Source organism: Callithrix jacchus, chromosome 2, assembly GCF_049354715.1.
Source record: "Callithrix jacchus isolate 240 chromosome 2, calJac240_pri, whole genome shotgun sequence".
Lineage (NCBI taxonomy): Eukaryota > Metazoa > Chordata > Mammalia > Primates > Cebidae > Callithrix > Callithrix jacchus.
This window is the reverse complement of record NC_133503.1, coordinates 33297767-33325238: the sequence shown is the minus strand read 5'-3', so window position 1 is coordinate 33325238 and position 27472 is coordinate 33297767. Positions and strand designations below refer to the sequence as shown.

At 44.8% G+C, this 27472-nt stretch overlaps 2 protein-coding genes across 14 annotated transcripts in view; both read right to left on the bottom strand.

Annotated features, from left to right (window-relative positions):
* PCBD2 (pterin-4 alpha-carbinolamine dehydratase 2) overlaps positions 1-5778 on the bottom strand; it is a 61735-nt gene extending 55957 nt beyond the window's left edge. For 9 of the 11 annotated variants that reach the window (XR_008478516.2, XR_008478517.2, XR_013530887.1 and 6 more), the window contains exon 1: positions 441-5778. Coding sequence is in view for 4 of the 11 variants with exons in the window: in XM_078359601.1 (XP_078215727.1) it covers positions 441-1056 (616 nt within the window). In the remaining 7 variants the exon portion in view is untranslated. The remainder of the gene's footprint in view (positions 1-440) is intronic. The other 2 variants (XM_035285102.3, XM_002744169.6) reach the window with 1 other exon arrangement.
* Positions 5196-27472, bottom strand: TXNDC15 (thioredoxin domain containing 15). Of its 3 annotated transcripts, none has more exons than XM_035285060.3 (5): positions 27354-27472; positions 18182-18669; positions 12649-12812; positions 9388-9518; positions 5196-5895 (listed from the first exon to the last, which is right to left on the bottom strand). In XM_035285060.3, exons 1-5 carry the CDS (start codon positions 27418-27420, stop codon positions 5699-5701), a joined length of 1047 nt encoding a protein of 348 aa, XP_035140951.2. In that variant the 5' UTR covers positions 27421-27472; the 3' UTR covers positions 5196-5698. The 3 variants fall into 3 exon arrangements, with proteins under 3 accessions (XP_035140951.2, XP_078215699.1, XP_008983343.4); XM_078359573.1 differs by having other exon boundaries at positions 27401-27472; XM_008985095.5 differs by having other exon boundaries at positions 27067-27444.

The following is a 27472-nucleotide window of genomic DNA, read 5'->3' as shown; positions in this document are numbered from 1 at the left end:
TTTATTAATAACTCCTCCAAAACCTCAGTGGGCTCCCCATGGAGTGAAGCGCGAGCAGGGAGCCGCCGTAGGAAGCCGGGCCCGCAGCGCCGTTAGTCCTCAGCACCGCGAGCGGCGGCGAGCACCGAATCTTTTTGCAACTACTTTTCACGTCTGCCTTTTGTGGTTGAACAAAACTCGTTCCCGTTTGTTTCCGGTTGGTAAGTTCGCAGGCTTCGGCCGAAGTTACGCCAACAGGCAAGTGGCTGAGGCTGCAGACACTTCGGTCTCTGAGCGGCGCTCCAGGCAGGTGCTTGGTCCTTGGACGCGGTGACCCAACGCCCGAGCCCCAAGACCCGGCCCACGCCGCGGCCGCCCCAGCCTCGCTGGCCCCTCAACCGACACCGCCGGGCCTCGCGCTGCCCCCCAGCCCCCGCCCCCCGCGGCCGCTCGACACTCACCATGGCCGCAAGCCCCGGGCTCCGGTCTCGGAGCGCTGACAACACGCGCCGCGTCGCCCCCCATGCCCAGAGCGCCGCCGCCATGGCTGTCCGCCGAGGGCTGCCCCGCGCGCTGCCTGCCCGCAGCCCACAGCCACCCCCGACCCGGCCCCGCCCAGCTACCGCCACCCAGTAGTCTCCCTGCGTGGTCGGCCCGGAGCCGAAGGCAGTGCGGGCAGCGCCCAGCCGTCCCGCGAGCACAGGCGCAGTCTGGACCCCGAAGGCCCCCAGGAGCTTCAGCGGTCGCCATGGCCCTTAGCCACCAGGTGGATTCTGCGCGCCCCACTGCCGCAGGCCCAGCAGCCAAACGCAGCTCCGCCCGGTGCCGGCCTGTCGCGTCTGTGCCCGCGACGCAGGCCAGCTGGCGCGCGCTGGTTTTGCATCCGGTCCTCCCTGCGGGGGAAGGAACCTTGTCCCGCCTCAGGCGCCCGCTGACTCCGCTTCTCGGGCGCTGGCACCGAGCTGGGCTCCCCGCTGGGCGGCGCTGCGCGCACTGTGCGCGGGCGGGAGAACGTCGCGGGCCTGGGCAGGGACACAGGAGCGGCGGGTGCTCGGGGGCCACCCCCTCTGTTTTCATTCAGTACTCGCTGGGGCCATGAACCACATCAGTTCCCATCGGGGGATCGTAAGTCTTGCAGCCATGGGTTCGAACGTAGGCTCTGTTCAGTCATTGCGCAGCTGCCAAGTCCTTAAGCCAGGTGGCTCCACTACATTTGTCAGGACCAAAGGGTGTGGAAACCCGGCCTGTAATCCCCTCTCAAACGTGCCCGTGTCCTGTATCCCCAGGCTCAGCACACAGTAGGCACTCTGCAGACAGCTGTGAACAGATTTAGGTGAATCTTCTCTTGTATCATTTTTGGGGAGGAATTATTTTTTTTTTGTCTTTTGTTTTTCGAGATGTAATTGACATACTATGAAAATCACCCTTTAAAGCATATTGTTTTGAGACTATCCATTTGTATCTTTTTTTTTTAACTAAACAGTTTAAGCACGCTGAGCATGGTGGCTCATACCTGTAATCACAGCACTTTGGGAGGACAAGGCAGGAGGATCACAAGGCCAGGCGTTCAAGAGCTGCCTGGCTAACATGGCAAAACCCCATCTCTACTAAAAATACAAAAACCCATCTCTACTAAAAATAAGCCAGGCGTGGTGGCGCATGCCTGTAGTCCCAGCTACCCAGGAGGCTGAGATGGGAGGATGGCTTGAGCCTGGGAAGCTGCAGTGAGCCGAAATCGAGCCACTGCATTCCAGCAACAGCAAAATACCCTGTCCTTCACCCCCTCAAAAAAAAAATTTTTTTAAGCAAATTAATAAGCAGACGATGTAGCAAAAAATTTTTTTTAAAGAACAAGAGTCCATTTAACTTCAACTTAGCAGTTGTTAGCAGTCCATACATATGGACCTAGAAAAAGTAAAGCATTTTGCCTCAAAGTAGCATAAAATTCATGGGCTTCTGTCCTGACCTACCACCTTCTTCCCATTTGCCCATTTGACAAAATGTAACTATTTCGCAGGTGTGGTAGCTCACACCTGTAATCCCAGCACTTTGGAAGGATGCGGCAGGTGGATCAGTTGAGGACAAGAGTTCAAGACTAGCCTGGAAAAAATGGTGAAACCCCATCTCTACAAAGAATACAAAAGTTAGCTGGGTGTGGTGGTGCATACCTGTAATCCCAGCTACTGAGGAAACTGAGGCAGGAGAATTGCTTGAACCGGAGAGGTGGAGGCTGCAGTAAACTAAGATCGCACCACTGCACTCCAGCCTGGCGGCGACAGAGCAAGACTCTGTCTCAAAAAAAAAAAAAGATGTAACCATTTCAAAAGCAAAACTTGGGAGGAATCACGCTGGGGGCCCTGATCAAATGTCACTAACGAATTAAAAGTTGTATTTCTGACATTTACATTGAGTGTTTATGATCATGAAAACAATTCAGAGTTTTCTCATTGAAGAACTGAAAAATGAACTGGTGGATGTGAGTTAACAAGTGAACCTTTATTATTTTCAGTAAATTTGCTTTCATCATTTTCCTTATGACTGTATGAAAACTGTGGCATCTCGGATCTAGTCACTGGCCAGGCGAGGTGGCTCACACCTGTAATCCCAGTACTTTAGGAGGCTGAAGCAGGCAGATCACTTGACCCCAAAAGTTTGAGACAAGGCTGGGCAACATGGTGAAACCCCCATCTCTACAAAAAATACAAAAATTAGTCGGGCATGGTGGTGCATGCCTGTAGCCCCAGCTACTGAGGAAACTGAGGCAGGAAAATCCCTTGAACCTGGGAGGCGGAGGTTGTAGTGAGCTGAGATCGGGCCACTGCACAACAGCTTGGGCAACAAGAGCAAAACTTCGTCTCAAAAAAATAAATAAATTTGATCATTCATATCTAGTCGAAAAACAAATGGCAGGTGCTAGGGCCCAGGGCAATGATGGCCACTGATAGGGGCTGTGAATTGTCTCCCCTCACATGTAGCTCCCCAATTAATAGGATTTAAGTCTCAGCAAAGATTTACTGGCCACATCCTCTGTAGTGGATGCCATACTTAGCTTGAGCTGTTTAGCTGGTCGATCACTTCCTTCCCCTTTTCACTTTCCCTCAACACTACTGGTGTTTTTGTTGTTGTTGTTGTTGTTTTTTCTGATTTTGGGGTTTTGAGACATGATCTCACTCTCTCACCCAGGCTGGAGTGCAGTGACACAGTTACAGCTCACTGAAGCAATCCTAGGATTCCAGGCACGAGTCCCCGCACCTGACAGTACCAGCATTTCGAGACTGATCCTCTTCTGTATACTTCAACCCCCTCTCCAGGGAATCTCTGCTCCACATTTCCCTCTAGAGGAATCCCACGTAGCTGGGCCATGGTGCAGAGGCAGGGCAGGGTGCCATCCCACATAGAGATTTTGGAGTAAATTTAAAGCCTGGTCCAGTCACTGGAAGCTGCATGAATGAGAGCAAATTAATGACAGCCTCAGGGTTTTTTTTGTTTGAGACGGTCTCACTCTGATTGCCTAGGCTGGAGCACAGTGGCACAATTACAGCTCACTGCAGCCTCATCTTCCTTGGCTCAGATGATTCTCCCACCTCAGCACCCCAAGTAGCTGGCACTACAGGGGCACACCACCCTGCCCAGCTAATTTTTTTGTATTCTTAATAAAGACACGGTTTCACCTTGTTAACCAGGCTGATCTCGAACTCCTAAGACTCAAGCAATCCACAAACCTCAGCTTCCCAAAGTGCTGAGATTATAGGCATGAGCTACTGTGCCCAGGCAGTTTATTCTTTAAAATGAGGATATTTAAACAAAATAGTCTACGTAAAGCATCTAAAACAGTACTTGGCACTCTACGGTAATTACTCAAATGTTAGTTATTATAAGAAATGGACTCACCAGAGTTTTCCTTACATTTGTATTTATAAGTATACGCATGAAGATTCAAATCCCAGCTTCAACTTACAATCTGTGTAACCTGGGCAAGTTATCTAACTCTCTACGCCTCAGCGTGCTCAATTGTGAAATGGAAATAATGTGCCATTCTGAGATATGGTAGTGACCTCCTGCCAGTGACCACCCCAACCACAGCTGTTCACATGACACATAAACGTTACAAACTCCCATTCATTACAGCACTCTGAGAAGGAGACTTTTCTGAGGTTTTGGTTTTGTTTTGCTTGCTTTTGAGATGGACTTTTGCTCGTGTTGCCCAGGCTGGAGTGCAATGGTGCAATCTCAGCTCATTGCAATCTCCGCCTCCTGGATTCAAGTAACTCTCCTACCTCATCCTCCCAAGTAGCTGGAATTGTATGCCACCAGACCTGACTAATTTTTTTGTATTTAGTAGAGGTGGGGTTTCGCCATGTTGGTCAGGCTGGTCTGGAATTCCTGACCTGAGGTGATCCACCCATCTCAGCCTCCCAAAGTGCTAGGATTACAGGCGTGAGCTATCATGCCTAGCCTGAAGTTTTATTTCTATAGAATTTAGGGTGCCTTATGAAATAAATGTTCAACTACTCTAAAATCTGGGAAATGATTAGTATAAAAGTATCATGAGGTAATTAGCTGTCATATCTGAATTTAAGGGATCTTTTGGAAATAGGTTTTCAAAAAATTTGTTTAAATTACATGTTGTCTCTTTACTAAATGTGTCTTGAACTAGACTAAAATCAACTTGTGGGCAAGAACAGTGTTTTATACTTCTATACTTTTTTTTTTTTTTTTTTTTTTTTTTTTTGAGAGAGAGAGTTTCACTCTTGTTGCCCAGGCTGGAGTGCAGTGACATGATCTTGGCTCACTGCAACCTCCACCTCCTGGGTTCAAGCAATTCTCCTGCCTCAGCTTCCTGAGTGCTGGCATTACAGGCCTCTACCACCATGCTCAGCTAATTTTTTGTATTTTTAGTAGAAACAGGGTTTCACCAGGTTGGCCAGGCCAGTCTCGAACTCTTAACCTCAAGTGCCTCAAACTCTTAACCTCCTCCTGCCTCAGCCTCCCAAAATGCTGGGATTACAGGCATTAGCCACCATGCCTGGCCTGCTAGGAACATTTTAAGGTTCAATTAATGCATACTGGTTAGATAACTATGACTAAATATACATTAGCATAGAACTGATAATAATTGAGCTTTAGTTACAGCATTTACTTTCTCCTAACGTCTGCCTTACCCAGAAACAAAACACTTCAGATTTTTTTAGTGAAAGTAGAGATCACAAACATCAAGGCATTTGATTCTTTTATTTTCCTTCCCTTGCTACTTGAGGGGTCACACTAACCAACTCTAGTTACATACTTTCCTGCTATAGACTCTGGAAAAAAAAGTTGCAAAAAAACAGAAAACTAACCTTGAGCATATATAAGGGATCAAGGGTTTCCTAAAACTATAATCTGAGAATCCTATTTTTGCCTTCTGTATAGTAAACATGTCATTCTACTCACTATTTTACCAGAATACATCTTCACATTTCAAACTGGATTACGTTCATGTAGTAAAAACAAGAATCATGCACCCTATTGAATATTTTTGCATTTGCTTATATGCAATACTAGTTAAAACACCAGTTTATAATTTTTTATACTTTCAGTAGTTCAACAAATGTATGATTCTTTTAATTGGACTGAAGTTTCAAGTCAACACTTGACTGGAGAAAATGTATGAAAATGCAGCACTCATTTCTGAAATGAAGGATTGAAGTTCCTCTTTCCAACTTCTTTCAGTCCATCACTACTCCACATGTTCCTGCTCTTGTCCTGGAATTAGCCACCGAATACTCTCAGTTCGAATGGTAGCATACATAATAAAACTAATTAAAAAGAATAAGGAAAATACAAGCAACCAGTCCACACTTTTTATCAAAGTGCTGGGAAGAGGGCCTATTTGGTCGGCTTGAGTTACCACCACATTCTTCTTGGCTTCTATACCTGAAAGAAAAATCAATTGTTTCAAATCAGACAGAAAAAGCACCCACCACAGATTTTTCTCAAGTATTATGCATGGTATGCAAAATGATATGCAGTCCTAAACTAAACACTGCCACTAGTATACATACTAATATCTGGGATGGATTTCACTTGCCTGTCAGTGTAATTTATAAATTGCCTTTCTCCCGACCACATCAAAGGATCAGGAATCCATTCAGCTGTTCACAACTAAAACACTAGAATTGCTGTGAACTCATCAGCAGTTTCTTAGCCAATGTATTTATAAGAGTTGCCTTTTGGTGTCTTTTGAGACCAAAGTTCAGTAAGTAACTAGTAAAACTCCTCTCAGGAATCTACAGAATGTTTCCACAGGCTAAGTAATGCTAAACTCAAAATGCTTTTTTTTTTTTTTTTCCTGAGATAGAGGTCTGCTCTGTCTCCCAGGCTGGAGTGCAGTGGCACAATCTTGGCTCACTGCAATCTCCACCTCCTAAATTCAAATGATTCTCAGCCTCCTGAGTAGCTGGCACACACCACCATGTCCGGCTAATTTTTTTGTATTTTTAGTCGAGATGGAGTTTTGCCATGTTGGCCAGGCTGGTCTTGAAATCCAGACCTCAGTTGATCTGCCCGCCTCGGCCTCCCAAAGTACTGGGATTATAGGCGTGAGCCACCACACCTGGCCCCAAAATGCTTTTAATAATTTACTGAAAGAATTGCTATAACAAGCCATCACTAGGAACAGGGATTACCACAGATGCTTTGACTCCAAGATTTGTGTTTTAAGTTTGGTTAGAGCACTGAACAAAAGGGCTCCCTCCATACATCAATTGAAACGACAATCAGGGATCCACTACCAGACTTCTCCTAGCTAACCACCTGGTAATACCGTACTTTTGCTCCTATCAGCCAACTCAGCTCTTTGTTCTTTAATGTTAGCTAAAATGATTATATGCAACTTAATATATATGCACTGTGTGTTGCAATTTATATTTATTTCCAGTGAGTACACTTTGGGAAGAGTGGGATGCTCATAACTGAGACAGTGAGGCTTTACAGCAATGAACTTTTCCAATGGAGGTAATTTTTTCAATTTACAATGCTTAAACTTTTACAAACAATAAAAAATAAGGCCATACATTTTGGCAAATATGAAGAAATTAAGATAGCATCTACAAATGGATTAATAAATAGAACAGTAGCAGCAAAGAAAATGAACAAAACATAATCATACATATATACAGGTACATCTCAAAAGCATACAGCTGGATGAAAAAAAAACAGACACAAAAGAAAACATCCTGTGTGTCTCCACTACTATGAAGTCTAAAACAAGTAACACAGTCTATGATATTAGGAGTCAAACTGTGGTTATCTTTCAGGGAAGGCAGGAGCAATGGTGCTGAAGGTAGGCTGATAATGTTCTGTTTCTTTTCTTTTTTTTTTGTTTTTTTGAGACAGTCTTGCTCTGTCACCCAGGATGGAGTATAGTTCCACAATCTCAGCTCACTACAGCCTCTGCCTCCTGGGCTCAAGCAATTCTTAAGCTTCAGCCTCCAGAGTAGCTGGGACTACAGGTGCCTGCCACCATGCCCCGCTAGTTTTTGTATTTTTAGTAGAGACAGGGTTTCACCATATTGGCCAGGCTGGTCTCAAACTCCTGGCCTCAAGTTATCTACCCACGTAGACTTCCCAAAGCACTGGGATTACAGGCATAAGCCACTATTCTGTTTCTTAATCAGAGTAGTTACCCAGGGTGTTCACTTTGTGAAAATTCATCACCCTGTACACTCATGATTTATGCATATCTTTGTGTAAGCATTAAACTTAAGTGAAAAATGTGTGTAAAAAGTCATATATATATTATATATATTATATATTACATGTCATATATATAAATTACATATATTATATATTACATATATTGTCTAATATATATTACATGTAATATATATAAATTACATATATATTACATATATTATGTCTAATATATATTACATGTAATATATTATATATAAATTACATATATATTACATATATTAGGTCTAATATATATTACATGTAATACATATATAAATTACATTATAAATTACATAATATATTACATATATTATACATAATATATGTAATATATATAATATACCACATATATTGTATAATATTATATGATGTATTATTTTCAATCAATCAATCAAGTATTAATAATAGACTGGGCACAGTGGCTCACATCTGTAATCCCAGCACTTTGGGAAGCTGAGGTAGGCGAATCACTTGAGGCCAGGAGTTTGAGACCATCCTAGTCAACATGGTGAAACCCCATCTCTACTAAAAATATAATAATATGTTATATAATATATTATACCATACTAAATATAATTCACATACCATACACTTTACATATATATTACATATTACATATATGTAAAGTGTATGGTATGTGAATTATATTTCAGTAAAACTTGTTTTTTTTTTTTTTGAGACGGAGTTTTGCTCTTGTTACTCAGGCTGGAGTGCAATGGCGCGATCTCGGCTCACCGCAACCTTCGGCTCACCGCAACCTCCGCCTCCTGGGTTCAGGCAATTCTCCTGCCTCAGCCTCCTGAGTAGCTGGGATTACAGGCACATGCCACCATGCCCAGCTAATTTTTTGTGTTTTTTTTTTTTTCAGTAGCGACGGGGTTTCACCATGTTGACCAGGATGGTCTCGATCTCTTGACCTCGTGATCCACCCGCCTCGGCCTCCCAAAGTGCTGGGATTAAAAACTTGTTTTAAAATATCTATAATAGGCCAGGCATAGTGGCTCAAGTGATCCCAGCTACTGGGAAGGCTGAGGCAAAAGAATCACTTGAACCCAGGAGGCAGAGGTTGCAATGAGCCGAGATTGTGCCACTGTACTCCAGCCTGGGTGACAGAGCAAGATTCCATCTCAATCAATAAATCAATCAATCAAGTATCAACAATAGACCGGGCGCAGTGGCTCAGATCTGTAATCCCAGCACTTTGGGAGGCTGAGGTAGGCGAATCACTTGAGGCCAGGAGTTCGAGACCATCCTGGCCAACATGGTGAAACCCCATCTCTACTAAAAATACAAAAATTAGCTGGGCAAGGTGGTGCACACCTGTAATCCCAACTATTCGGGAGGCTGAGGCACGAGAATCACTTGAACCGAAGAGGCAGAGGCTGCAGTGAGCCAAGATCATTCCACTGCCCTCCAGCCTGGGCAATAGAGTGAAACCCTGCCTCAAAAAAAAGGAAAAAGTATATATCCATAATAATTTAAATTACCTATTCATGTTAAGCTTCACACTGATTGGGAAGTATTTAACAGTCATTAGAAGGATTATAACAGTTCATTAGAAGAGAAGTTTTACAACTCAAAGTCACTCTTGAATCGTTCAATTAAGGATTATAGCAGATCAGAACCCACAAAAGGCATAGACCCCCCCCAGCAACAGAATACCTCCTTCCTCAGCACATTACTTCCACATACCTGTCTGATTAAAAATGAAGATTTTCAGTGTTTCCAATGTTCGATCTGTATGATTAAATCTAGCCATTGGTTTAGCTCCTTGAAATAACAAAATATTAGGAACAGCTACAGTGCCAAACCTGGTGGAAAGGCTACAAGAGAAAGAAGTCAGTCAGGAAACCTGAATTAATTATTAATAGAGAGCTTTCTCATAAAATTCCCATATCAGAATGGACAGAAATAAATGAGTAAGTTGCATGTGACCTAAGGAGATTTCTGATACTTGAAACTTTTGACTTGTTTGTTTCTGACCTCTTTGCTTATGGATCATGCCTGGGGGCACTCCTTTTCTGTAATCTGAGTTGCTTTCAATTACAATATGGATCTGCCCATGACACAATTATTCCACTAGTTAAATTCCTGTCTAAACAAACCAGGCCAGAAAACTCTTAATTCAGGGACAGAGCACACTGTGTTAGTTTACTTGACAGAAAAAAATTCCAGCTCTTCAGAATGCCCATCCCTGTCCCTCAAAAAAGATGAACTTATGGAAGGCAATTCGTCTGGTAAGCTGGCACCAGGGAGTATATGATCTAACAAACACACAGGCATGTTCACAATCAGGGCAGGATGGCTCGCTTAGAAGTAATATGACCATGTGGGCTTATTTCCCCTTTACATAATACAGACTAACGGTGATAAACTCCTGAGTCAAAACACTCTGGGTTTAAGCCTCAGTTCTGCCACTGAACCAATGTGAACTCAGGGCAGATTATTTAACCTCGCTAAGCCTCAGTTTTGCGCATTAGTAAAATAGTAATATTGTTTAACCAGAATTTTTTTTCTTTTGTACACATTCTGTAACTTAAATATTAACGTAAGAAGCAAACATGTCCCAGCCCATATAATAAGAGCAAGAGCTTTAGTCTCCATAATTAAGGTGCCGTACCAGGTGCAACATGGAGCTGAGGGAAAGAAAGAAGAAAACAGGTTGGGGAGGGAGTTGGAGGGGCAGGAGGAACAATGTGAGACCTAGAACCAAAGACCACTAAGTATGGCCAAAGGTAGTAGAGGCCCCACCAAAGCTGGACACTGACGTGATCTGTCCTTCCAATCAGTCTGCACCCTTGGGCCCAGACACTTAGATATCACCCAGAAACCTATATGCAAATTACTAATTTGTCGGACAATTTCCTTCTTCATAAACAGATTCAGGTAAACATTTATAGTTATAGTCCCACACTGAATATCAGTGGAGTACAATTTTTTTTTTTTTTTTTTGAGACAGGGTCTCTGTTGCCCAGCTGGAGTGCAGTGGCAGGATCACGGCTCATTGTGACCTTGGCCTCCTGGGCTCAGGCAATCCTCCCACCTCAGCCGCCCAAGTAGCTGGGGCACCACAGATGCCACCATCCTCAGCCAATTTTTTGCATTTTTTTGTAGAGATAGGGTTCTGCCATTTTGTCCAGGCTGGTCTCTAACTCTTGGGCTCAAGCGATCCTACCACCTTGGCCTCTCTAAGTGATGGGATTACAGCTGTGAGCCTCTGCACCTGGCCTCAAGTATAAAGTAAAAGAAGTTTACTCAACTTCATTTTACCAACAACTGACCATTTTTCAGATATTCTAGATTTATTCACACACAACCTTCTTCTTGAGGCTGACCTGCTAAGGAACATCTGACTTGGAAGACAACAGTTTATAACCCAGGCACAATCACAGCACTTACGAGAAACAGAGACCATCTCAACAAAGTTCTCTAGCTTACTTTACTAAACACTTAAAAAAGACAAGCCTGGGCCAGGCACAGTGGCTCACGCCTGTAATCCCAGCACTTTGGGATGCCGAGGCAGGCGGATCAACTGAGCCCAGGAGTTCAACACCAGCCTGGGCAACACCGTAAAACCCCATCTCTACTAAAATACAAAAAATTAGCTGGGTGGAGCAGCAGGTGCCTGTAGTCCCAGCTACTCAGGAGACTGAGGCAGGAGAATTGCTAGAACCCAGGAGGCGGAGGTTGCAGTGAGCCAAGATCGTGCCACTGTACTACAGCCTGGGCAACAGAGTGAGACTCCATCTCTTAAAGAAAAAAAAAAATTAGCCAGGCATGGTGGCGGGTGCCTATAATCCCAGCTACTTGGGAGGCTGAGGCAGAAGAATCACTTGAACCTAGGAGGTGGAGGTTGCAGTGAGCCAAGATTACACCACTGCACTCCAGCCTGGACAAAAAGAGGGAAACTGGAAAAAAAAAAAAGACAAGTCTAGCATGGTGGCACATGCCTGTAGTCCCAGCTACTCAGGAGGTTAAGTCGGGAGGATCGCTTGAGCCCAGAGGTTCAAGGCCAGCCTGGACAAAAACCCAGTGAATGATAAGAAATATAAAACAAAGCTAAATGTCATGTTAAAAAACTAAATTAATTCATTACTTGATCAAGTGCCTACTGCAGAACATGACTGCAAAAATAAGTACGGAGGAAAGAAAGAAGGAAAGAAGAAAAAGGAAAAGAAGGAAAGAAAAAGAAAAAGGAGACTGGGAGCGGTGGCTCACCCCTGTAATCCCAGTGCTTTGGGAGGCCGAGGTGGGTGGATCAACTCCAAGGTTGGTCAGGAGTTCGAGACCAACCTGACCAACATGGTGAAACCCTGTCTCTACTAAAACAAATACAAAAAAATTAGCCAGGTGTGGTGGTGCATGCCTGTAATCCCAGCTACTCAGGAGGCTGAGACAGGAGAATCGTTTGAACCTGGGAGGCAGAGGCTACAGTAAGCTGAGATGATGCCATTGAACTCTAGCCTGGGCAACAGAGCAAGACTCCATCTCTCAAAAGAAAAAGAAAGAAAGAAAAAGAAAAGGAAAGAAAAATCCTGAGTAGACACAAAACCAGGGTGCTGGGAATTAGGCTGCCTGGGATGGGGATTTAACCTGTGCAGTAAAGTCATAGAGGAATGTCCTACTGTAATACCAATTGTGCTGATTCAGTCTGGCCATGGCACTCAAGTCTTCTGGCCCCTCTCCTGCCATCAGGTGCCATCACCTGCCACCTTTAAATCCACCACACAGAGAACAGCCCACTTTCTTTAAGAGGCCTCCACAAAGTGATGCCACCAGCTCCCTCAGGAGTATGACACTCCTCACTCCTCACTACTCACTCTTGCCTTGCCTTCAATCCCAGGACAAAGTTCATGCTCCCCTCCTCTGCTTCTAACTTATCTAATTAGGACCTCTAAAGAGCTGCAACCATCAGCCAGGAGGATGGACGTAAACCCCACCAGGGGAAGATACCTGCTGTGCTGAGATGCATCCAGTGCCAAAAAGTGAAGAGCTGGAAATGCCCGGGGCAGAGAATTAAAGTGAGGGGCCAAAGTGGCAGAAAAGCGGCACCACGGGGTGTAAAACAGGACTAGAGTACAGTCGCTACCATTTGGGTTCAGAAAATCCATAAGGTCCTGTGGTAAAAGAAACAAGCATTAAAGTCAGAAGTAAATGTACATTTTTCTGAAAGGATATCCAAGAAACAGGACACACTTCTGCTCCAGGGAGAGGAACGGTGGTGGGAGCAGTGAGAGGAGGAACCCTCAAGAAACTTTCAGACTTTGAACCATATGAATCCAGGAATCAGCAAAGAGGTATGATCAAATGACAAATTCTAACCTTTCACTTTTTAAAAATCTTGCCGAATTAAGCAGAAAGTTTTAAACTTTTCTCTGCACTTTCCTAATATTACAAGTTTATTTTAGTATTTTTCATAATTCATCATTTCAAATACAGGCATACCTAATTTTACTGCATTTCACTCAGTTGCACTTTGCAGACATTGCATTGTTTGCAAATGGAAGGTTTGTGGCCGCTCTGCGTGGAGCAAGTAGCATCATTTTTCCAACCGCATGTGCTCATTTTGTGTCTGTGTCACATTTTGGTAATTCTTGCAATATTTCAGACTTTTTCATTATTATTATATCTGTTGTGGTAATATCTATGATCAGTATCTTTGATATTACTATGTAATTGTTTTGGGGTGCCACAAACTGCACCCATAGAAGACAGTGAACTTTATCGATAAACATCTATGTTCTGACCGCTTCACCGGCCAGCTGTTCCCATCTCTCCCTCTCCTCGGGCCTCTCTACTCCCTGAGACACAACAATATTGAAATTAGGTGAATTAATAACCCTACAGTGGCCTCTAACTATTTAAGTGAAAGGAAGAGTTACACATCTCTCACTTTAAATCAAAGCCAAAAATGCTTAAGCTTAGTGAGGAAGGCATGTCGAATACCAACACAGGAGACAGGCTGAAAGCTAAGCCTCTTACACCAGTCAGCCAAGTTACAAATGCAAAGGAAAAGTTCTTAAAGGAAGCTAGCATGCTACTCCATCCAATGTGGTGACTCTGATGCTTAAAAATAAAAATAAGTGCTAGTCCAGTGATTACACAAATGATAAGAAAGTGAAACAGCTTTATTGCTCATATGGAGGAAGTATTAATGTTCTGGATAGAAGATCAAACCAGTCACAGCATTTAACCCAAAGCCTAAATCCAGAGCAAGGCTCTAACTCTCTTCAATTCTACAAAGGCTGAGAGAGGTGAGGAAGCTGCAGAGGAAAAGTCTGAAGTTAGCTGGGGCTGGCTCATGAGGTTTAAGAAAGAAGCTGTCTCTAGAACATAAAAGTGCAAGGTGAGGCAGCAAGTGCTGATAAAGAAGCTGCACCATAGTAACATCAAAGATCAATGGAAAGAGAGAGAGAGAGAGAGAGAGAGAGAGAGAGAGAGAGAGAGAGAAAGCTGCAACAACTTACCCAGAACATTTAGCTAAGAGAATTGATGAAGGTGGCTATACTCAACAACCAATTTTCATATAGATAAAACAGCCTTCTATTGGAATAAGATACCTTCTAGAACTTTCATAGCTAGACAGGAGATGTCAATGCCTGGCCTCTAGGACAGGCGGACTCTTTTTAGAGGCCAATGCAACAGGTGTCTTATTTATTTATTTATTTGACAAGGTCTCGCTCAGTCACCCAGGCTGGAATACAGTGGTGCAGCCATGGCTCACTGCAGTCTCGACCTCCTGGGCTCAAGCAATCCTCCTGCCTCAGCCTCCCAAGTAGCTGGTGCCCACCACCACACCTGGCAAATTTTTGTATTTTTTGTAGAGATGGGGTTTTGCCATGTTCCCCAGGCTGGTCTGGAACTCTTAGGTTTAAGCAATCCATCCACCTTGGCCTCTGAAAGTACTGGGACTACAGGTATGCACAACCGCAGGGCCAATACTCATTGCTCATTGACCATTCTGAAGACCCTACAGCGTTTAAGAATTATGCTAAATTAACTTTGTCTGTGCTCTAGGAAAGGCACAACAAAGCCTGGATGACAGCACATCCATTTACAGCATGGTTTCCTGAGTATTTAGGCCCGCTGTTGAGAAAAGAAGATTCCTTTCAAAATATTACTCTCATTGACAATGCACCTAATAACCCAAGTGTTCTGGTGGAGATGCACAAGGAGGTGAATGTTGTTTCCAGGCCTGCTAACACAGCATCCATGCTGCAGCCCATGGATCAAGGAGGGATTTCAACTTTCAACTCTTATTATTTAAGAAATACATTTTATAAGGCTACAGTTATCATAGACAGCAATTCCTCTGATGGATTTGGGCAAAATAAATTGAAAGCCTTCTGGAAAAGATTTGCCATTCTAGATTATTTTTAAAATATTTGTAGGCCGGGCACGGTGGCTCACGCCTATAATCCCAGCACTTTGGGAGGCCAAGACAGGTGGATCACAAGGTCAAGAGATTGAGACCATCCTGGTCAACATGGTGAAAAATCCCATCTCTACTAAAAATACAAAAATTAGCTGGGCATGGTGGCGCATGCCTGTAGTCCCAGCTATTCAGGAGTCTGAGGCAGGAGAATTGCTTGAACCCAGGAGGCGGAGGTTGCGGTGAGCTGAGATCGTGCCATTGCACTCCAGCAACTGGGTAAAAAGAGCGAAACTCTGTCTCAAAAAAAAAAAAAAATTTTGATTCATGGGAGGTGGTCAAAATATCAACATTAACAGGCATTTGGAAGAAGCTGACTCCACCCCTCTTGGATGACTTTGAGGAGTTCAAGACTTCAGTGGAGGACAGAACTGCAGATGTAGTAGAAATAGAAAACTAGAATTAGAAGTGGAGTCTGAAGATAGGGCTGAATTGCTACAATCTCATGATAAAACTTGAAGAGATAAGGAATTGCTTTTTATGGATAAGCAAAGAAAGTCGTTTTTTTGAGATGGAATCCATGCCTGGTGAAGATGCTGTGAACATTGTTGAAATGGTAACAGAGGATTCAGAATATTCCATAAACTTAGTTGATAATGCAGCGGCAGGGTTTAAGAGAATTGACTCCAACTGCTATAAAACAGCATTGCATGCTACAGAGAATTCTTTTGTGAAAGGAGGAATTAATCAATGTGCCAAACTTCATTGTCTTAAGAAACCGTGCACCAAAGGCCAGCCATTGTGGCTTATACCTGTAATCCCAACACTTTGAGATTACATGGAAATATTAGAGGACTGTGATCTCAGATCCAAACTATCATCTCAGCTCTGAACTAAGCAGTCATATCAATGTATTTGGCCAAAGGTTAGAGGCCAAGGTGGGCAGATCACCTTGAGGTCAGGAGTTCAAGACCAGCCTGGCCATGGTGAAACTCTGTCACTACTACAAATACAAAAATTAGCTGTGCATGTGGCGCACACCTATAATCCCAGCTACTCAGCAAGAGGCTGAGATGGGAGAATAGCTTGAACCTGGTAGACTGAGGTTGTAGCGAGCCAAGATCATGCCACTCCACTCCACCTGGGTGACAGAGTAAGACTCCATCTCAAAAAAAAAAAGAGAAAAAGAAAAAAACTGTGTGGGCCAGGCGTGGTGGTTCACACCTCTAATTGCAGTACTTTGGGAGGCCAAGACGGGAAGATCACTTGAGCTCAGAAGTTTGAGACCAGCCTATGCAATATAGTAAGACACCATCTCTATGAAAAATAATAATTATCCAGGTGTGGTGGCACATGTGGAGGTTGAACTGGGAGGATCACTTGAACCTGGGAGGTCAAGACTGTAGTGAGCCATGGGCTCACCACTGCATTCCAGCCTGGGCGACAGAGCAATACTCTGTCTCAAAGAAATTGCCATAGCCACCCCAACTCTCAGAAACTACCATCCTGATCAGTCAGGAGCCATCAACATCAAGGCAAGACCCTCCACCAGCAAAAAGATTACAGTTCATTGAAGGCTCAGATGATTGTTGGCATTTTTTAGCAATGAAGTATTTTTAAATTAAGGTATATACATTTTTTAGATATATTGCTACTGCATACTTAATAAACTACAATATAGTATAACTTCTGTATGTACTGGGAAACCAGAAAATTCCTGTGACTTGCTACACTGCGATATTTGCTTTATCACAGTGGTCTGGAGCCAAACCCATAGTGTTTCTGAGGTATGCCTGTACTAAGTCCTCACAGAGTCCAGGCAATTGTCCCCACCTTTAAACCATGCATCTCAAACCATCTAACATGGAAATATTAGAGGACTGTGATCTCAGATCTAAACTATCATCTCAGCTCTGAACTAAGCAGTCATATCAATGTATTTGGCCAAAGGTTAGATCAATTAAAGAGTACACCATCCTAGCTAGGCACAGTGTCTCACGTCTGTAATCCCAACACTTTGGGAGACCAAAGCGGGTGAATCACTTGAGATCGGGCATTCAAGACCAACCTGGCCTACATGATAAAACTCCATTTCCACTAAAAATACAAAAATTAGCCAGGCGTGGTAGCATGTGCCTGCAATCCCAGCTATACGGGGGGCTGAGAGAGAAGAACCACTTGAACCTGGGAGGCAGAGATTATAGTGAACCCAGATCATGCCACTGCACTCCAGCCTGGCCAACAGAGTGAGACTTTTGTCTCAAAAAAAAAAAAAAAAAAAAGAGCACACCATTCCTACCACCACCTGTTTAATCCATAACTCAGACTCAGGAGTGGATGCAGAGCCAGCACTGAGCCCTGCCCTTGGAGGAGCTATATGCACTACAGGTGCTGTGCCCTCATTGACAACAAGCAATCACAGTTCTCAGAGTCAGGATTTACTTCTCTTAATAAGCTGCGTGAATGCATCCTACACTTTAGTTTTCTCAACCACCCCACAGTCACTGATGAAAAAGAAACTTTTCATCAATGGTGGCTCACACCTGTAATCCCAGCACTCTGGGAGGCTGAAGTGGGTGAATCACCCGAAGTCAGGAGTTCAGGACTAGCCTGGCCAGCATGGTGAAAACCCATTTCTACTAAAAATACGAAATTAAACACTTGCAGTGGCAAGTGCCTGTAATCCCAGCTCCTCAGGAGGCTGAGGCAGGAAAATCATTTGAACTCAGGAGACCGAGGTTGCAGTGAGCCAAGATCATGCCACTGCACTCCAGCCTAGGGGTCAAGAGCAAAACTCCATCTCAAAAAAAAAAAAATTCTATGATTTTGGTGCCAAGCAACTATCTGATTTTTATCATGAGGTTTGGTAGTGGGATTGGCCCAAGGAAGACTAGGTTTAGGCCACCTGAAGAGCATAATCAACACTATTTTTATTTCTTCCTTTCCGTATAAACATCACAGAGGACAAAGTCAGTGTTCACTGAAGCAGCTATTACATGCCATCTTGCTTAAAATATGATAAAGATTATGACTTTCCATTTTAAAGTTGATAGAGTATTAATCATACAATGAATGTACTGAAAAGGAGAAAAGCACTGAATATTTTTTCCTTACCTGTGACATATTTAAAATTTTCAGAGTGAAATTTTCTAATCCCGTAATGTTTCTCTCCTCACAGTTCACTTTTGGGGATTTCAGACTTTCAGTGCTATTGGAGTCCTCTGTCGGGGCTGCATCGGATTCTGCCACTTCTGGCTCTGTGTAATACTCCTCTTCTCTATCAGGGAAGTGTGCTCCAGCACTATCCAGAGAGAAAAGGCTCTCTCGGAGGTTGCACTTTGAGCCCTCCTCTCCTCCAGCGCTACAGGTGCCGCCACTAGGCTCTGAACTCACTTTGTCCTCAGCTTCCCCAGGAATCACAGACAGCATCACCATGTGATCGCCTTGGGTATCCAGCCCCAGCACCGCATCGGCCTCTTCTGCTGCCCTGTCCTCGCCCATCGGGTCATGTGGGAGCTCCTCCTCACCCAGGTACACAGCCCCTACCTGGAGAGGGTGAGCTGGCTGCTCCTCTGACCATAAGTGACCACTTTCCTCTGCAACTAAAACATGACAGCACATTGAGTCAAATTTGACTTCAAAACAAATGAACCCCAAAGAATTACAGTTCCCCTCCAACACGAAATTTTCCCCTTGGAGACAAAAAGGTCTCCTTTCATTAAACTATCAGAGAGCTACTCACCATCTCCCAGGTTAGGAAGGTCACAAGCAGGTACTATTAATAGATTAATGAATGTCAAATAGGGCCAGGTATGTTGGTTCACACTTGTAATCCCAGCACTTTGGGAGGCCAAGGCAGATCACTTGAGGTCAGGAGTTTGAGACTAGCCTGGCCAACAGGGCAAAACCCCATTTCTACTAAAAATATAAAAATTAGCCATGCATAGTGGTGGGCACCTGTAATCTCAGCTTCTAGGGAGGCTGAGGCAAGAGAACTGCTTGAACCTAGGAGGCGGAGGTTGCAGAGAGCCGAGATCATGCCACTGTACTCCAGTCTGGGTGACAGAGCAAGACTCTGTCTCAAAAAATAAAACATCCAGGTGATAGGTAACTAGCAAAATAACTAAAAAAAAAAAGAAAAAAATATAACGGATGTTAAATAAATAGACAAACACACAGCTCTGCCCTAAATGTGCTGCTTGCCGTGCAGATTATAACTGAAAACATTCCAGTCAGACATCTAATTAGGAAAATAGAATATACTTTCATTTTTTGATAAGATTTTCATTTGTTTAATAATATCTAAGAAAATGATAATGGTTTTATGCAAGATTCTACTAGGGTAAAGTATCTTTGCATACACTGTAACAGTTCTGTGAGATGGGGAAGACAAGGGTTATCAAGCCCACCGCACGGGTAACCAAGCAAAGCACAGAGAGGTTCAGCAGAGTGTCTGATGGCAGACAGCTGGTAAGCAGCAGAGCCAAGTCTAGGAGCAAAGTCTTCTGGCTGCTACTCCAGAACAAGCCGTAGGCTCCCTGCCATCATACCTCGGGGATGCTGAGCCATACTGCCTAAAGAACACTACTCAAGCCACACAGCAGCTCCTTCCTGAGGTGGCCTCTGACAGGTGGACTCTGCTCTCCTGCCTGCCACCGTTGGGCTGCTGCCCTTGGGAGTGCTAGGAGACAGGCTCAGCAGTGCAGAGGAAGCAGCAGGAGGAATAAGAGAAGAACTGTCTCCCACTTTGGAGCCAGAAGGTGGGACTTGGGCACAACGCTCAGATAAGGGAAGAGTCCCAGGCAGTCTCATACATCCGTTTAGCTATCTCCATTCACCTCTGTAGCAATGCATCCTGCCCTCTAACTCTTATCAGCTGCCACACTTTATGCCAGGCACCAACCAGCAGAAACCAATGAGGCCTGCAGCCCTCAGGAAAGCTCACCATGTGGTTAGGGAACCAATAGCTGTGTGATGAGCTCTGCGTGCCAGCAGCATGTCACTGGAGTGTCAGTGACCGACTGACTTCAAAGTTGGGAAGGTTTGGGCGCTTCCTAAGGTATGCGCATTTGTATAAGATCTCAAAGAATATTCCTGTAGAGCTTTTTGTTGTTGGTGATGCGTAACAGATATTCAGAGCACATGTGATAATCAATATATTCACGCAATTTGTAAAGATCAGATCAGCGTAATTGGGATATCCATCACCTTAGATATGTCTTTTCTTCATGCTAGAATCATTCAAATTCTTGTCTTTCAGCTATTTTGAAATATACAATAGGTTATTAAAAGCTACAGTTACCCTACTGATCTACCTCACACTGGGGCCATAGAGCTCTGTGGATTCATTCAGAGATTCAAAAACATTCTCTGGGAATTCTGCTTCTGGCCAAGATGGAGTAACAGGAACCAGATTTACCTTCCCTACTGAAACAACCAAATAAACAGATAATATATATGAAACAACAGTTTCAGGAAATTAGTTATCAGGTACCAGAGGAAAGTGATGTCGGAGCAACAGTTGACAAATAAGGAGAACCCTACAACACTCCAACTTACTGCCTTGAGGGTGTTCCCTCTGTGGCGCCGGGAGGGGAAATCCAGGCAGAGCCCAGCAGACTCTCCCAGCTGAAGAGATGGAACTAAGAGCCCAAGGAGACAAAGAAGCCATAGTTTGCAGGACAGAATACTGCAGATGAGAAAGCTACATAAGATCGGTAGAGGCCCCCCCTCAAGTATACAGCAGAGTACTGGTCAGCACATGCATGTGAGTCAACTACCCAATGCCAGAGAAAGAATTACCAGAAAGGATGGGAAGGAACAGTACCCAACTTCACACAGAGCAGGGAAGGTACCTCTTCTTACCAGTTAGACTGGAAAACTTCGTAATTAACAGGGCAGTGAGTAGAGTACACAATGGGACCCGCCTCAGTAGTGAGACACAATTAACTCTACAGAAAACACAGCTAGCTTGCTTGCTTAAAAGCAAAACCTGAAAGAATCAAGCTGTTTTCAAGTAACTTAACTGTACCCCAGAACAAAGCTCAAGAATATATATAGCAGGGGCAGGTGTGGTGGCTCACGCCTGTAATCCCAGCACTTTGGGAGGCTGAGGTGGGTGGATCACCTGAGGTCAGGAGCTCAAGACTAGCCTGGCCAACATGGTGAAACCCCATCTCTACTAAAATACAAAAATTAGCCACGCATGGTGGCAGACGCCTGTAATCTCAGCTACTCGGGGGGCTGAGGCAACAGAATTGCTTGAACCCAGGAGGTAGAGGAGTGAGCCGAGAGCATACCACTGCACTCCAGCCTGTGAAAACAAGAGCGAAACTCCACTCAAAAAAAAAAAGAATAGGGAATCTAAAATACCCACCATTCAACAAAGTAAAATTCATGTCTGGCATCCAATAAAAAATTATCAGACATGACTGGGCGTGGTGGCTCACACCTGTAATCCCAGCCCTTTGGGAGGCCGAGGTGGGCGGATCACAAGGTCAGGAGTTCAATATCAGCCTAGCCAATAGGTGAAACCCATCTCTACTAAAAATACAAAAATTAGCTGGGCATGGTGGCACACGCCTGTAATCCCAGCTACTCAGGAGGCCAAGGCAGGAGAATCACTTGAACCTGGGGCGCAGAGTTTGCAGTGAACCAAGATCATGCCACTGCACTCCAGCCTGGGCAACACAGCAAGACTCTGTCCCAAATGAAAAAAAAAATTATCAGACATATAAAGCAGCAGGAAAATAGGACACATAATGAGAATAATCAATCAAGCAACACTAACCCAAAACTTGCACCCATGTCAGAATTAGCGGCAAGGATATTAAAACAATAATTATAACTGTATTACATTCAAAAAGTAAAGTAGATACCAAGATATAAGATATTGAAAAAACATCAAATCAACCCGGGAGGCGGAGGTTGCAGTGAGCCAATATTAAGCCATTGCACTCCAGCCTGGGCAAATGAGTGAGACCCTGTCTCAAAAAAATAAATAAATAAAAATTAAAACGACTAAATCATACCTTTTTTTTTCTTTTGTCACTGAATCTTGCTCTATCACCCAGGCTGGAGTGCAGTGGTGCGATCTCAGCTCACTGCAGGCTCCGCCTCTCAGGTTCAAGCAATTCTCCTGCCTTAGCCTCCAGAGTAGCTGGGATTACAGGAGCCTACCACCACGCCCAGCTAATTTTTTGTATTTTTAGTAGAGATGGGGTTTCACCATGTTGGCCAGGCTGGTCTTAAACTTCTGACCTCAGGTGAGCCTCCTGCCTCAGCCTCCCAAAGTGCTGGGATTACAGCCGTGAGACACTGTGCCTGGCTTTTTTCTTTTTGAGACAGGGTCTTGCTCTGTCGTCCAGGCTAGAGTACAGTGGCACAACCACCTCCTGGGTTCAAGCAATTCTCCCACTTCAGCCTTCCAAGTAGCTGGGATTACAGACATGAGCCACTGCACCTAGCTAATTATTTTGTATTTTTGCTAGAGATGGGGTTTTGCCGTGTTGCCCAGATTAGTCCTGAACTCCTGGCCTCAAGTGATCCACCTTCCTTGGCCTCCCAAAGTTCTGGGATTATAGGCATGAGCCACCATGCTCAGCCCAAATCGTACTTTTAAAGATGAAAACTATAATAACTACAATGTCTGAGATGAAAACTGCACTGCAGGAGATTAATGGCAAATTAGACAATACAGAAGAAAATAGTCAACCTGAAGACAGCAATGGAACCTATCCAAATGAAACACACAGGAAAAAAAAGAAGAATGGAAAGAAATTAAGAGCATCAGCGGGCTGTAGGTCAATTTCAAGTGGCCTCATGTACAGATAACTGGAGTAGTGGCAAGAGGAGAGAACGGAGGAACAGAAAAATATTTGAAGAAATCATATCCAAAAACTTTCCAAACTTGGTGAAAACTATAAATCCGTAGATCCAAGCAGCTCAACAAAACCCAAACTCAATGAACTACCAAAGTACATCACAATCAAATTGCTCAAAACTAGTGACAAAAAACTCTTCAAAGCAACCAGAGAAAAAAAGACACATTATGTAGAGAGGAACAAAGGATAACAACAGGTTTCTCAGTGGAAACCAAGTAAGAGCCACATCTCTGACTACAAAAACTATAGTGTCTGAGATGAAAAACTGCACTGCAAGAGATTAATGACAAATTAGACATCAGAGAAGAAAAAACCTATAAATCCAGAATTCTGTATACAGAAAAAATATCTTTCAAAAATGAAGCCGGCACACACCTGTAATCCCAGCTACTTGGGAGGCTGAGGAAGGAGAATCACTTGGACCCAAGAGACAGAGGTTGCAGTGAGCCAAGAGATCGTGCCACTGCACTCTAGCCTGGGCAACAGTGTGAGACTCTGACTCAAAAAAAATTCTTTTGGCTGGGCACAGTGGCTCACACCTGTAATCCCAACACTTTGGGCTGCCAAGGCAGGCAGATCACTTGAAGTCAGGAATTCCAGAACAGCCTGGCCAACATGGTGAAACTCCATATCTACTAAAATTAAAAACTGAATAAAAATTAGCCTAAAAATTAGGCACATTAGCAGACACCTGTAATCCCAGCTACTAGGGAGGCCAAGGCATGAGAATCATTTGAACTGCAGAGGCGGAGGTTGCAGTAACCCAAGATAGTGCCACTGCACTCCAGCCTGGGCTATAGAGTGAGGCTCCATCTCAAAAAAAAAAAAAAAAAAAGGTGAAATAAATACTTCTTCACTTCTTCAGATATATAAAAGCTGAAAGAATTCATTACCAGCAAACCCACATGAAATAAATCTTCAAGGAACTCCTTCAGGCTGAAGAAAAATGTTAACAGATGGAAATATGGATCCACATAAAGAAACAGAACCTAAAATGGTAACTGCATGGATAAATACACACAATTCTTTCCAAAAATCTAGCTATCAAGGGGGCAAAGAAGGTAGGGTAGATTTGCTACAAGCAGGGAAGACTAAGGGAGGTTTCTATTTTGGTATTTGGAACACAGGAATAATTTGAGGATACATAAAGCTGATGAGGACGCCGGTAAGAAGGGGCCAGGCACGCTGGCTCACGCCTGTAATCCAAGCACTTTGGGAGGCCATGGAGGGTGGATCACCTGAAAGGTCAGGCGTTCAAGACCAGCCTGGCCAACATGGTGAAAACTGATCTGTAATAAAAATACACAAATTAGCTGGGCATGGTGGCATGCAACTGTAATCCCAGCTACTTGGGAGGCTGAGGTGGGAGAATCACTTGAACCTGGGAGGTGGAGGCTGCAGTTGGCCAAGAATTGCACCACTGCACTCCAGTCTGGGCGACAAAGTGAGACTCTGTCTCTAAAAAAAAAAAACAAAAAAAAAGAGAACACAGGTAAGAAGGAAGAGGTAGCAATGGAGGTTACACAGGGCAGAGTTTAGGGCTTGGGCAGCAAGGTAAGTCTTTAGAAGAAGGTCAAGCACTTCTGTGACTACAATCCAGAGAAGGTGCTGGGTGCCTGGGAAGGGAACTTTGCCAATTCCGTAAGGGGGCGGGATCACACTGGTGGTATTTCTGTAGCCTTTGGTTAACAAGTGTGTATTGCCTCTATAATCAGAAGAAAAAAAACACACATGTATTCTGTGTCATCCATAAGACAGAGCAGGAAATGAAGCCAGAGAGGCTAAGAGTCTGGAAAAGAAAGGATGCCAGGTTTGGGGTCCAACCATACTCTCAAACACCCCAGCTCTACAGAGATTTGCTCTTGTTACCTAATTAACATTCTAGGTTCCATAAGTAAATGAAGAATGCCAAAATGAAGAACCTCAAAAGAAAAAAAATCAGGGCACAAACTATAATCCGGTTCTCTCTGATCACCCTCAGCCCCTGCAGAAAATCGAAAGGGAGTGTAAATGGTGCATGGAGCTGGTATTTTAAGTTCAAGAGTGTTGTCTCCTCCACCCCCCTACACCTTGCAAAAATATTTAAGTAGACAGTACAGATTAGGAACAAAAAAAAAATCTTACGCCTTCAGGTACCAACATTTTCATTTAGGAATTAGGAGGAAAAGAACCACTGAATTATTCCACATGAAGATAAAAATGTCATACTATGTGACAGCCATTGAACCCTCCGATGGTAATCACTGGATCCCCAATGCCCAGCAAAGCATTTAGCATATGATGAGTGCTCAGTAAGAATCTGCTAGCTGGCGGGGCCCAGTGGCTCATGCCTGTAATCCCAGCACTTTGGGAGCCCAAGGCAGGATCACAAGGATAGGAGTTCAACACCAGCCTGGCCAATATGGTGAAACCCCATTTCTACTAAAAATACAAATATTAGCCAGACATGGTGGTGGGCACCTGTAGTCTAAGCTACTCAGGAGGCTGAGGCAGGAGAATCACTTGAACCCGGGAGGCGAAGGTTGCAGTGAGCCGAGATCATGCCTCTGCACTCTAGCCTTAGTGACAGAGTGAGACTCCATCTCAAAAAACAGAGTCTGCTAGCTGACTGCCTAGGAAAGACTGGCATAGGGGTCCTGAAGCCAGGAGTTTGCTTCCATTCCTAGACACCTGGGTAGCATTGCTGCCTCCAGGCTGCTTAGTCTCTCAGGCCCTCAGCATCTGAGGGCAGCACAATCTGCCAGTGGCATCATCTGCAGGAAAAAAAAAAAAAAAACCTGAGATTTTCAGCCACCCTGAGAAGAAATCAGCTGGTGAAGTTTCTTCTGTCTTCACCCCATTCGTGCCCTGACCGTGATGACCAAAGACCCAGGCTGAACCCTGAATCAGCCAGGGTTCTGCCAGGAAAGAGCACATGTAACTTGGGCAAGTTGAGAGTTTAATGCAAGGACCACCAATGTGTGGGCTGGGTATAGAGAAATGAAGAGCAATGGTAAGGAACTCCAAAGGTCAGTAACAGGAGAGGGGGAGCCAGCTGCTACTCGCAGACCTTAAGAATCCAGTGAGAGAAGTCATAGTCACAGAACCTCGAAATATCAAGGGTAACACAGAGAACAGCTTTCTAGAAGTCAGTGCCTTCCACTGGGTCCTCCAGAATCAGCACTTCAGGAGGCCAAGGCAGGTGGATCACTTAAGGTCAGGAGTTCAAAACCAGCCTGGCCAATAAGGTGAAATGTCATCTCTACTAAAAATACAAAAATTAGCTGGGCATGGTGGCAGACACCTGTATTCCCAGCTACTCAGGAGGCTGAGGCACAAGAATCTCTTGAACTCGGGAGGCGGAGATTACAGTGAGCCGAGATCATGCCACTGCACTCCAACCTGGGCAACAGAGCAAGACCTCATCTCTTAAAAAACCAAAACAAAACAGTAAAGATTCCCAAAGACGATGCTCGTAAAGCACTGAGCACAGCACCTGGTATACAGTAAGTGCTTTCATTCATGGTAATCGTGTTACTATGACTCAACCTTCTCCACAACCCTCTCCTGTCCTGCCTGAGACACCCCAGGAAAAAGAAAGACTTGCCTGTTCCTGTTAAGGTCTCAATGACAAGCAAGGCCAAGGGTCTGGACTTTACCAGGACTATCAAGAGTGGGGTGAAGGAGCAATGAAAGCAAGGCCTCCACTCCACCGCCTCACCATGCCTCCAGGGTGGCTGCCTTCCCCACCGGCAAGCTGGGGGTTACCGGGAGTCTCCCGAGTTTCTCTTATCTGTCCTTCACGCAGGCAGCTGAGCAAGAGTGGCCTCCTTAAGTCGGTGGTCCAGCGGCGTGGACTCCAGCGTGGGCTTTGGCGTCAGAGAGACAGGCTTCTGCCACTTACCAGAAGCGCAAACAGGCAGGTTGCTTAGTCTCTCGGGGCCTCAGCATCTTCATCTGTGCAATAGAGACACTAAACGGAACCGATCTGATAGGGTTTGTGGGAGCAATAAATGGGATAATGATGTAAATAAAGGCCTGGCTCCTAATACTGCCACAATAAATGTCGGTATTTGATATGATAATTATCAATAATAAATTGCTCATCACCAGAGGGTATGCCTCGGCACCGCTTACCGCACGGTCCCTCCAGGCTACCAGCCACCGGCTGAAGGCGGCCTGAACGCGGCCCAACCGCTCCCGGGCTCCCGCCCGCCGGCCCCCTTCCGCCGGCCACGAGCGGGCGGGGCGCTGGGAGACAAGTCGGGGAGACGCGCCCGGGTAGAAGCTCCCGGGAAGACGCCAAGAAGGGACGAGGCGCGCACCACTGGCCTTCGCGCAGGTCCAGAGCGTCGCCCGGGTGGACCTCAGCTCGCCCAGTCATCTCACGCACCGGCCCGGCCCCGGCCCCGGCCCCTACTCACCCTCCGCGCCGGTGACTGGAAGCCGCAGCACCCACAGCAGTACTTGCCACCAGCCTAGGAGCCGCATGACGCGGGGCGGTCGTCGACCGGCAGCCGGAACCACCGCCCAGGCCGAAAGG